Genomic DNA, 12,964 nt, shown 5'->3' with positions numbered 1-12,964 from the left:
GGCACCACACAAAGGAAGGTGCTGCTGTTGGGAGGGAACGGACTGCTCTCCCTGGTCAGCCGTCTGTCAGAGAACTTGGCCCATCAGTTCTTGGCCAAATTGCCTTGTGTCACTTCAATCAAAATGGCGGAAGGGTCAGAGCTTGCTGTTAAAATCAGACCCCTTTGGGGTTAAATTTTCATTTTTCAAAGATCTGGGCACACACTCTCTCATCTCTCATTGTTATTTTGATTGTGGGAGAAGACTCGTCACTGTGCATTTCATGTTGCCTAGCAACGCCTCGGGCACTCTCTTCCGAGGTGCTTCTCAAGAAGCTGAACACGAGCACAAAACAAGATGAAACAATCACACGGTGAGACCTCATCCAGACAGAGGGGGTGTGTGCAGTGCCAAGGAGGCGTCGGGCTGAGGCATGACTCCACAGGCGGCACCTGCACAAGACCCCGTGATGCACAGGCTAGCAGCAGCAGGCACAAAGCTCCCGGCACTGTCCTCTGTGCAGTGATTACCCCAGGAGCTCCCCCAGACAATGGGGAGAGAGCCACTCACTGAGTTCAGGCCCTGAGGAACAAAGACGCCAAGAAGCTCAACCACCTGCTCAAGGCCAGAGAGTGGAGGCCTCTAATCCTGGGCATTTCCCACTATGCAAAAATGCTCCCAGCTTCTCCAGGCCCTGCTTCTAGGGACCCTAACAACATGAGAGTGTCCCCCCCACCCCGACTTTGCCCCAGAGACGGCAGGTGCAAAAAACCCCGGCACCATTAGGGTTTAGAGATGCTTGAACCAACCCAGCAAAGAAACTGGCTTCAAAATATTTCTATAAAGTTATTACTACAAACTCAAATCCTTGACATATGTTTCAGGAAATGATTGTATGCCGTGGGGGAGAAAAATCCATTATAGAGAGTTATGATTCTTGGTTGGGGGTAGATAAACCCATTTTTCTCTTGTGAGTAGGTTCTGATTATATGCATTAGCCCTAAAAGCACATTTTGCTTGTTATCTGCAACCTACGTATTTCCAAAGGATGCTCGCCTAGATAATGCGGAGAACATATTGCCTACGGTGGTTCCAAAGCCACGAGTTAGAGTGATGCCAGAGGAAAACAGGACCTTTGTGGACCAGACAAGTTTCCTCCAGCAAGAGCATGGAAGCCGGCTGCTCCTGGCACGGCCAGTTTGTGTGCCCTCATTCTGGTTTGTGAGGCTGACCGAGTGAGCCCTGGGTGGCACAAATGGTTAATACCCATGGCTGCTACCAGCACGGTCAGGGGTTCCAGTCCACCCAGAGGGGCCTTGGGAAACAAGCCTGCTGATAATGGGCCACTGGAAACCTGCGGAGCACAGCTCTACTCTGATTCACAGGGGCTGCCAGGCGCCGTCAACTCAATGGCAACCGGCGCTCAGGGCAGAGTAACTGCCCACAGCACCGCGCAGGGGTGCACTGGAACTTCCGCCCCCTAGCACTAACAGTCAGTTCTAAGACAAATTAACGAGTACGATTAATGCACAAAGCAACCTACCCTCCTCTCGTGTGCTTCTGACTGTGGGCAGAGATCTTATACGGAAGTGCTCGTTCACCCAGGTTTTCCAAGTTCCTCACGATTGCGCCTCTGTCCATCAGGGCTTCTATTGTACGTTTCAACGCAGCGCTGGTCTCTGGCTGTTCATTGTTTTCATTTGTAGGGAAAAACAAAATTTAAAAAAAGCACATCAGCATCATGATAAGAAGTTGGAATGGTTGTCTGGTCAGCTCCCATAACAGTTCTATTGGTAAAGATCTTTGGGAACAAGCACCAGAAACGTATCTACAGATAACTCTGAAAAGACGTTTTCGGTAAAGCAGTGCATTCGCTCACAGATATGAAGGAAGAGCTGAAGGCCCAGGCCTTGGAGGGGCCAGGGGCCAGAGAGCAGGCCCTAATGAGTGGTTTCCTCATGCACCTCAGTCTTTGGAACCCATCACTCAAACTTCAAAGTCCAAGGGAAGTGAATTTTATTGGCAGGACACCTTGATTGAGCACCCCACCAAAATCATAGCCAGTAGTAAAACCAGGTTATCCCCCCAAAATAAACAGGGAGAATGTAGCCAGCGTATGTAAGACACAATTTCTGCCCTATTAGAGTTTACCATTTACTAACGGGATTAACACAAACAAACACAGAAGGCCCAAAGGCAGAATGCAGGAAACGGCATAAAGACCCCACGGCTCATGGAAGGAGGGCTCACGTTCAGTTGGGAGGTTTTCTCTGACGGAGAAAGAAGTGAGGAGCCAGGTGCTGAGTAAAGGGCAAGAAAGGATGCGTGCACTGGGGACCATCAGGCAGAGCAGCCCTGAATGAAGCACAGGACACGAAGGGTTGTGTTCTTCCCACACGGAATGAACCGACAGGTCCAGCTGGCCGAACTGATGTCTACCAGTCTCTTAAGGCATAAATAACATGAGTTCTACCCAAACGCTTCCTGACAATGGAGGGGTGAACACTCTCCAACTCTTTCTGCAAAGTCAGCACTGCCCGGATCCTAGTATCCGACAAGAGACATTACAAGGCCGGACACTCCAGACCGATATCCCTCATGAACATACCCAGTAAATGTAAAACAAATCTTTAACAGGAGTTTTGCAAACAGACTCCAACAACATATGAAAAGAGTAACTATCATGGCCAAATGTGTTTACCCAGAAATACAAGGTAGGTTTGAACAGGTAGGGGGGAAAAAATAAATTTTAGTAAACTCTACTAACAAATAAACCAACCCCACCCTCTCCAAAAAATTCATAGAGAGTTGGTAAAAATAAAATTATAGGTTGGATACAATATATAAAGAATAAATGTTTCTTACTAAAAAGAAATTCACACAATACAAAATCCCATCATCCTACGATAAAAGGCATTGGTTTCTGGCTAGCTTTTCCTGCCTCTGTGCATATACGCACATACCCGCAATCAGAAGGACTTGCTTTACAAGGGTCAGCTGAAGAGCAATGTGGATGGGAGGCGAGATGTGACAAAGAGGGTGCTGCAGTGTGGTGGTCAGGAGACGGTATGACCGTGACCAGCTAAAGGGACTCCGGTGCATCAGATGAGGACAATACACAATGAATGTGGTTTGGGATGTGCCAGGTCTGAGTGCCCACAGAATCCCTTGGCTGACCGCCCAAGATGAAAACCTCAAGCTTAAACCAAGAAGTGGGTTAGAAACACACCTTGAAGCATCTGACTGGAAGGATGCTGGTGGAACACAGTAGTTAAGCTCTGGGCTGCAATCCACAAGATCGGCAGTTCAAAACCACCACCAAGCTCCAAAGGAGCAAGACAGGGTTTTCTGTTCCCACAAAGAGTGAGTATCGGGAAGCCAGCGGGGCAGTTCTACTGTCCTACAGGGTCACCGTGAGTGGGAACCAGCTGGATGGCAGTGAATTTGGTTTAGTTTCTGGTGACCACTCTCATTTACTGTTCAACTGCCGTATGCCCAACAACAAGTTAGCTTTATTTTACATATTAACATACACACACACACACACCCGCCCCCGACACACAGCAAACACTAGCTATTGATTTGAAAATTTCCAAAGTGGAAGGGCCTGATGCAAAGTCAAAGAAGCACTGACAAAGTCAGAGGGAGGAGGCCAGAGGCTGACCATGAAAGGATCCAGGACACTTCAGATAAAGAGACTCTGACGCACAGGCGGGAACAGGAGGGCGAGCGAGCGACCTCCCAGTGGCTCATTCTGGCTTGATTGAAGAAAAAAAAAAAAAATTACATGACAAGTTTAAGTCTGTGGTGACCAGAGACAATCTACTATATTCCTAGTAAGTCTCCTTTCTGTCAAATCCTGCTGAGGCTAAGTATTAGCTGTAGACGCAGAAAAAGAAATGCTTCCTTTCATTTCATATTGTAGGTAGCCCCCTAGGCATTTACAAAATTCCTACAGAAACGATATGCTTACAGTTCTTATATATTTCGCCAAACGTAATATAAAACTAATTTCCTAACAGCAATTAAAAACCAGGGCCAAAATCTCTGCCCATTAAACACGAAGCATATAATATCTACAGCAACTTCACCTTATACTTACCTACAAAAGCATTTTATTGAGCTTTAATCACCATGGAGACTGAGCTCTTCTTTGGATGCATTAGTTCACAAAGACAAGCCATGTTTCTGCACAAGTCTCATTATTAACCGCAGGATAACATCTCATATCATTAAAAAATGGTAATTTCTTGACCTGGCATTATATCAATTAACTTGTGATTAGATGCACATTCTTTCCAAATAAAGAATGGTAGGGTTAGGAACAACAATAACCTTTGCTTATAACCTCCTGAATACAGTCCTACATTTTCATTCCAGCTCTGCCTGATTCAAAAGGAATACATCTCAATAAGTCTTTCTTGTTTAAATTCCAAGTTGCAGAGTTTACAGTATGGAAGCATGGAGCATAAATGAAGATTTTCTTCTCATACCTGTCCAAAAGGTAGGAAAGGCTGCCTAACAAGAAAACAACTTTGAAGATGTCAGGAGACTTGGGTAAAAAGAAAACTCCAAAACCTAGTCAGCGCACGTAGATGCGTGAATAGCTGCATTCATTTACTGTAATTACACACTGCCCAAAGCTCAAAAAGACAAAAAGGAAAAACAAAAAGATTTGCTTGTTAGGTTGCTCAACAAGTCTCAAATACCTTACGCCCATCACCATAAACCAAGGATAGGCAAACCGTGGCCTGTGGGACACATCCTGCCGGCCACCTCTTTTAGCAAATGAAGTTTATTGTAACACAGCACTTGCGCATTAAAGAGTGTCTAAGGCTTCTCTTGTGCTGATGGCAGAGTTGTAATTACAGCACACTGCATGGACCACAAAGCAGGGCCCTGCTCTCTCCATGGTGGATGGGCTGAGGGACACTGGTAGGGCCTCAATCTACTGCCCTTAAGCTGGCACAGTAAAGGCATGAGTCTAGCCCACTGTCTGAGGTACAGATGGTGAACGGCCCCTGGGCTGGGTCATCACAAAGACATGCAGGGCACCAGCCTAATAAACCCCTCAGTCTGACTAACCACGGGATTCAAAGGGTCTTCTAGCAATAGTCTTTGTTACTCCCACCAAAGGACCTTAGTTTTCTTTAGGGGTCTTGGTAAGAAGGTGAGAGGAAGATAATGATTATCTGATTCAGCTATGAATGATGATTAACAGGGTTAATTGTGATTGCCATCCTGCAGAGTAAAAAATGAGCCATTTCCGAAGCAGGAAAAGAGTAATCTCACTATCAGCAAAAACATGGTGTCAGGGGTGGGGCACCTCCTCTGGATCTACTTTGAACCTCTTTGATCTACAAGACAGTGTTAACAGGGGAGCAGCAGCAAACCCAGAAATCGGGGCAGGAGATAGAGCGTGAACTTCCTAGCCCACAGAGTTGGGTTTGAGGACCCTTGGAGCCAGTGGCTTACCTACCCTTCAGGCATTTGCCAACAGCCGCAAAAGAACTTTGCAACATTGCCCTATCAGGGCTGAGGTCAGGCCAAAAGGCTGAAGGCAGAGAGAAGTGCCTGAGAGTATGAGAGAAGAAACTACCCTGGCTGAACACCGTATCCCGAACATTTCTCACCTGAATTTAACCTGCTAATTCCCCTAATAATCCCCATCGTCGTGAGTATGGCACTGTCTGTGAATTCTCAAACCCAGACAAGAAGCACAGTGCAGCAGGAAGGACAGCTGGTGCTTGACTAGGGTTTAGAGGGATGACCAATGCCTTGTAGCAACTGGCTTTGGGAGCTGGAGGAGGTCCGATGGAGCCCCACACCATTTCCTCAATGGGATTCTACAAATTTACCAACCAACTTTCTAACTGTCAATAAACCCAGTTGCCAACTTTAGCTTTCCTTATTTAGTGAAAGTTATTCATCTTTTCCCACCCTTGTCTGTCTGTTGTACTGTGGTGAGTTCTGTGTTGCTCTGCAAATACTAGTAGGGTCACCCGTGGTGCATGGATTTCAGTGAAGCTCCAGACTAAGAAAGACTTGGAAGAAGGAACAGGCAGTCCACTTCTGATAAAATAGTCACTGCAAACTTTATGAATCGCAGCGGACCACTGTCTGCTATTGCACCAGAAGATGAGTCTCTCAGGGGGGAAGACACACAAAATGTGACTGAGGAAGCGCTACCTTCTCAAAGCACAGCCGACCTGAATGAAGTGGGTGGAAAGGCTTTCGGTTCCTTCCTTTGCTGATGAAACAACACCCAAAACAAGAGAAAACAGCTGTCACCAAACTAGGACATGCATGAAGTATGAGTCTAGGAAAATTGGAAGGCATTGAGCAATAAGTGGAACTCATAACGATCGAAATCCTACACATTAGTGAGCTGAAGGAACTGTAGTTGGTCATTTTGCATCAGTAAGTCTTATGGTCCACTAATCCAGGAATGAAAAATTAAAGAAGAATGGCATCATTATCTCAAGGTTTATCTTGAAGTACAATGCTGTCTGTGCTAGGATAACACCCATATGGCTACAGGGAAGACCACTTAACACAATATTCATATTTATGCACCAGCCACTAATGCCAAAGACGAGCAAAGAACGTTTTTACCAACTTTTTCCATCTGAAACTAATAAAGCATGGAATCTAGGTGTGCTTGATAATCACTGGTGGTTGGAAGGCAAACTTTGGAACCAAGAAGGATCAGTAGTTGGAAAAGGCCTTGGTGATAGAAATGATCCTGGAAACTACAAGATATAATTCCATAAGATCTCCAATTTATGCACTGTATATACCTTCTTGCAACATACACAAGAAGTAAGCACAGTAAATCAAACTGACCACATTTGTGGAAAGAAATGATGGAGAATCTCAATAGCATCAGTTAGATCAAGGAAAGGAGCCATCTATGAAACAGACCATCATTTGCTAAAGAAAATTAAAACACGTTCACAGGAGCAAAAGTACAACTGTGAGTAACCCCTCATCTAAATTTAGAAGACATCTCAAGAATAGGTTTGATGAACTGGACTGACCAGGCAAGTTGTGGGATGGTATTAGGACATCATACATGAATAAAACACAAGGTTATTAAAAAGATAGTCTTACAGGCTTGAAGGTAAACAAGTGACCATCTAGCTCAGAAGCAACAGAGCCCACATGGAAGAAGCACACCAGCCTGTGTTATCACAGGGTGTCGAAGGGATAAAATCTTATCATTGAGAATGAGGGGCAGTGTGGAGTGGGAACCCAAAGCCTATCTGTAGACAACTGGACATCCCCTTACAGAAGGGTCCCGGGGAGGAGACGTGCCAGTCAGGGTGCAGTGTAACACGATGAAACATACAACTTTCCTCTAGTTCCTAAATGCTTCCTCCCCCCACTATCATGATGCCAATTCTACCTTACAAATCCGGCTAGACCAGAAGATGTACACTGGTACAGACAGGAACTGGAAACACAGGGAATCCAAGACAGATGAACCTTTCAGGACCAGTGGTGAGAGTGGTGATACCAGGAGGGTGGAGGGAAGGTGGGGTAGAAAGGGGGAACCGAGTACAAGGATCTACATATAACCCCCTCCCTGAGGGATGGACAACAGAAAAGTGGGAGAAGGGAGATGTCGAACAGCATAAAACATGACAAAACAATAATAATTTATAAATCATCAAGGGTTCATGAGGGAGGGGGGGAGCAGAGAGGGAGGGGAAAATGAGGAGCTGATTAACCACGGGCTCAACTAGAAAGCACATGTTTTGAAAATGATGATGGCAACAAATGTACAAATGTGCTTGACACAATAGATGGATGGATGGATTGTGATAAGAGTTGTATGAGCTCCCAATAAAATGATAAAAAAAGATAATCAAGAAACAACCAAAAAGATCTCAGAGAAGACTTGAAAACTTGCTCTTGAACATAAAACAGTTAAAAGTAAATGGAAGAAATGATAAAGTAAAAGGGCTTATTAGCCAACCAACTGTAAGAGACCCATATTTATGCCCATTCCAAGGAAAAGTGACCCAACAGAATGGAGAGAGTAACATATTAATTGGTAAGTCACTAATTATTACATTAGTTGATAAATCATTAATATCACACCAAGTAAAATTCTGCTGACAATAATTTTAAAAATAATAACAGAGAGCTGCCAAATATTTGATTCGTATTTGGAAGAAGATGTGGCATGAGGGATATCACTGAAGTCTGACGGATCTTGGTGGGAAGCAGATAATGCCAGAAAGATGTTCTACTGACTGTGCAAAAGCACTAGGCTCTGGGGATCCGAACACATAGGGGTCACATATGGCTCCAAACCACATCATGTGCTCACGCAGGATCTCGACATACACCAGGAAGCAGTAGTTGAACAGAACAAGTGGAGACTGTAAGATCATAAAGGCACATGCCAAGGGGTAGCCTTCAAAAAGTTCATGGGAATGGAATTCAAAGGTGAAATAAACTTTCTCAACCTAAGTTCCATCAAGATGAAAACATTTTTTGTAATGACAGTAGCCATTTAACCCATCCCTAAAGAATTAAGGTCCCTGGGGGACTTCACTGTGACAAGGAAGTATTATCTGAAGAAAAATGGGTGCCCTTTAAAGATTTTTTTTAAGATTGGGGGGGGGGGTCAGAGGTGCCAAATTAGGACTGTAAGGTAGATGCCTAATTATCTCCCACTCTGCAAAATTGTCCTTGTTTGATGAGAGGAATGAGCATGAGGATTGCCATGGCACAGAGGGCTCTCTGATGAAGCTTCCTATGGCATTTTTCTGCTAAGGATTTGGCTTTCTCAAACTAAACAGATATTACCACCCTTTGGCTCTGCAGAAAAGTAACAAGCAAAATGCCTTCATCATCCAAATAATTGTTACCATCGCCTTTGCTCTTGGCTTTAGCTTTGGCTGGACCACTTCCACCTCTTGGAAGCTACTGCTTTGATTGTGCTTTGCCTTCAGGATTGTCCTAGTAAAACCGTGTCTCATTTTCTGCTGCAATACTTCAAAGCAATGCTTCATGATATTAATGCCACTTGTTTATATGTTCCATTGAATGCTCTGCTCTTGTCTGCAGCTTATTTTGGCAGAAGAGTTTTGACATCCAATTGAGCAAAGGTTTGCTCAACTTTAATTTTCCTTTTAGAATTGTGCAGGCTGAACCAACTGAGATGTCCATGGTGACAGGTACCGTTTCTGCTGCTAATTGAGGGCCCTCTTCACTTAGGATATGAACAAATGACCCAATTATCAGTAATTCCAAAAACAACTGGTCTTTAGCCTACAAAATAGAGACTTATGAAGAACCCAACAGTTAACTTCAAATATCTGCAGGGTATTATTCAAACAGACTTACTTCATATTGAATGAACCCAAAAGTGTGAATAAAAGGACTGGAAATACAGCGAACGTCTTGATTTGTCAACACAAACGTGTTACTGAACATTGCAGCTGTGCAAAATTAAAACAAACTGACATGTGAGGTGCTGACCTTCTTATCATTTGAAGCAATGATAATGAAATGGATGAAAGATAAAGAAGTGCTTCCACAAACTTTCTGAAGCCTCCTCAGATATGAAGAATATCCAGCCTCCCACAAATGTAGAATTAGAAGACCAGGGGTCTTAACAAGCTTTTTTGGATGAAGTGTAGATATTTTTCGCTGGTACTACACACCAACTCATCAAGTGATAAGTTTCTTAAAGGTCAACTGCAGTGTGACAATAGAACCCATACCACTGAACTTTTTACACTTTTACATAAAAACCAAACAACTTCTTCTACACTTTGCTCATGCATAATTTCTGTAACGTGTGTTGGTAATTTGGCAAATACTGATGACTATTATCATTATAAATATTTAAATAGTCACCTTCATTAACATCACCAGTAAACTCATAAGAAAAATTCTTTACTGAGAAGTCATCAATCTCATGGTGGCATATTCGTGTTTTCCAAAATTCTAATTTACCTTAAAAGCTCAAATTTTATCTATGTACCAAACACAGATAAGAGTTCCTGGAAAAGATAACTTGAATCCCCTTTAACAAAATGTTGGCCAAGTAGCCTGTTTGTCAGTTTTTTCAAGTAAAAATGGTGTTCCATGGCCCTCCAAAAATGTGGCTAGTTCTGTTATCACAAGTGCATCCCTCAAGACACCCATCATTTTGGTATGTAGACATCACATTGTCACACGGAATATTTAAAATGCCATCAACTGTCAAGGGCCAAAAAAAGAACGTGCTGCTTCAGCAAGGGCATCTGAGATGAACCTAGCTCTTACAAAGTGGGGTTGCTGGGTAATGAAGACGGGTTGACTACTAGTAGAGGTTGGTGTTAGCCCTAGATTTGTGCTAATACGCTGGCCGCCATTTATTCACTGAAACAGGGTCTAGAAGGTTCCTTGGGAGCCCCAGTGTTCCAAGATCACATCGATGAGAATTAAGAAGCAAGACATAATAAAAAGGGAGAAGGGTACCTTTACTTGTCCCAAGAATAAGGTCTCTCTATTCAGTAATGTTATTTAGCCTAAGAAATCACAAGAATACCACAAAGACTACCGCAGGTCTATACAACAACAAGAAAAATTCACTGCCTCATAGGGACCCATATAGGACAGGGTAGAACTGCCCCTTCCAAGACTGTAATTCTTTCTTCATCTTCTTCTTCTTCTTTTAAATAAATAGTTTCATTGGGGCATAATCCATATTACAATTCAGTAGTTCCAACGTATCAAGAGGACTTCTACAGTTGTCACAGCTTTAGAGGACTTCTTTCTTGCATTCTTTATCAAGTTCTCCACTTCCCCTCAAGCTCCCCTACCATAGCCCCAAGAAACATTAATCTAGCTAATGTCTCCATCCTGGATTTTGTATACTGAAAAACATTTTTTAAAAAAATTTTTAAAGCTAGCAACAAAATAGAGAAAAATCCAGTTACAAACAAAGAAGAAAAAAATTAAAACTAAAACAACTTTAAAATGGGTCAAAGGGGAGGTCACACGATAAGATGTTAGATTAGAGCCTAACGACATCTGCCATAAATCCACTTTCCAATGCACACTGAAGGCTATTCCCCATCCTTGTCTGTGTTCTGGGAGGATTCACTGGAAGCTTAATCCACATGTATTTCCCATTCTCTCTCTCTTTTTAAAAACTGATATAACTTTTAAATGAATTGAAAGTGGGATCAAATCAGATGTAACATTTTAGCTTGACTATATCTGTTATAACCATCTGTACAATACTGTCTGATAACAAGGCTACTAACATCCCTCAACTATGGAATGTAACGGATGCTTAAGCTATGTGTAAATCCTGCAAATGGATTTTGGGGTTCCACTGTCATCTATAGCCTTCTGCAAACCATGTGTTCACAATTTGAGCTCTATACCTTTCCCTCCTTTGGATTTGGATTATATTTTTTACAATCCTTAGATCACATAGGCTGGGTGCTTCTTCCATGTTGACTTAGTTGACACCTCACTTAGATGGCTGACTATTTCAAGACAAGCCTTTAAGACCCCAGAGGCTACTCTTTCTGATAGCCAGGCACCATCTAATTTCCTCACATTTTGCTGCAGCATCCATGTCTTTGGTGATTTCTTCATGAGGGCGATTATCAAGCAGGGCTATGTCATTAGAATTAATTGTTTTAGGCGAGACTGTTCATTCTTTTATTTTTTTTAATCTTTTTATTGGGGGCTCATACAATTCTTACTACAAATCATACATACATCAATTGTGTCAAGCACATTTGTACATTCCTTGTCCTCATCATTCTCAAAACATTTGCTCTCCACTTAAGCCCCTGGCATCAGCTCCTAATTTCCCCCCTCCCTTATGAACCCTTGATAATTTATAAATTATTGTTTTGTCATATCTTACACAGTCCGATGTCTCCCTTCTCCCATTTTTCTGTTGTCCGTCCCCCAGGGAGGAGGTTATACGTAGGTCCCTGTAATAGATCTAGCTAGATAGCTGCTTGTTTACCTTCAAGTCTTTTAAGGCACTAGATGCTATATCTTTTGATAGCCGGGCTCCATCTAGCTCAGAAGCAACAAAGCCCACAAGGAAGAAGCACACCAGCCTGCGTGACCTCGAGGCTTCAAAGGGCTCAGTTATCAGGCATCAAAGAACAAAAAACCGTATCGTTGTGTGCTCACCTTCCTAATACGATCACTGAAGACAAAAGGGTGCATAAGCAAAAGTGGTGAAGAAAGCTGATGGTACCGGCCCTCAAAGGATATAGTGTCTGGGGTCTTAAAGGCTTGAAGGTAAACAAGCAGCCATCTAATTCAGAAGCAACAAAGCCCACATGGAAGACGCACACCAGCCTGTGAGATCACAAAGTGTCTAAGGGATCAGGTATCAGGCAACATCAGAACAAAAACTCATATCATTGTGAATGAGGGGGAGTGCAGATTGGGGACCCAAAACCCATCTGTAGGCAACTGGACATCTATCTCCCCCTTACAGAAGGGTTGCAGGGAGGAGACGAGCCAGTCAGAGTGCAGTGTAGCAACGATGAAACATACAACTTTCCTCTAGTTCCTAAATGCTTCCTCCCCACCCCGCTCACCCACTATCATGATCCCAGTTGTACCTAACAAATCTGGCTAGGCCACGGGATGTGTACACTGGTACAGATAGGAATTGGAAACATAGGGAATGCAGGACGGTTGATCCCTTCAGGACCAGTGGTGAGAGTGGTGATACCAGGAGGGTGTAGGGAGGGTGGGGTGGAAAGGGGAATTCGATTACAAGGATCTACATATAACCTCCTCCCTGGGGGACGGACAACAGAGACGTGGGTGAAGAGAGACGTTGGACAGTCTAAGATATGACAAAATAATAATTTATAAGTTATCAAGGGTTCATGAGGGAGAGGCAAGTGGGGAGAGAGGGGGGAAATGAGGCGCTGATACCAAGGGCTTAAGTAGAAAGCAAGTGTTTTTGAGAATGATGATGGCAACAAATGTA

The 12,964-nt window shown here is 43.4% G+C and overlaps 1 protein-coding gene across 3 annotated transcripts in view; it reads right to left on the bottom strand.

Annotated features, from left to right (window-relative positions):
- MRPS6 (mitochondrial ribosomal protein S6) overlaps nt 1-12,964 on the bottom strand; it is a 202,086-nt gene that overhangs the window by 19,747 nt on the left and 169,375 nt on the right. For all 3 annotated transcript variants that reach the window (XM_045284755.1, XM_045284758.1, XM_045284759.1), the window contains exon 2: nt 1,523-1,662. In XM_045284755.1, coding sequence (XP_045140690.1) covers nt 1,523-1,662 — 140 coding nt within the window. The remainder of the gene's footprint in view (nt 1-1,522; nt 1,663-12,964) is intronic.

The sequence above is a fragment of the Echinops telfairi genome, unplaced genomic scaffold (assembly GCF_000313985.2).
Source record: "Echinops telfairi isolate 266 unplaced genomic scaffold, ASM31398v2 ScPeMD7_7469;HRSCAF=8507_0, whole genome shotgun sequence".
In the NCBI taxonomy this organism is placed as follows: domain Eukaryota; kingdom Metazoa; phylum Chordata; class Mammalia; order Afrosoricida; family Tenrecidae; genus Echinops; species Echinops telfairi.
The sequence above is the reverse complement of the archived record's forward strand: the minus strand, read 5'-3'. Positions and strand labels throughout refer to the sequence as shown.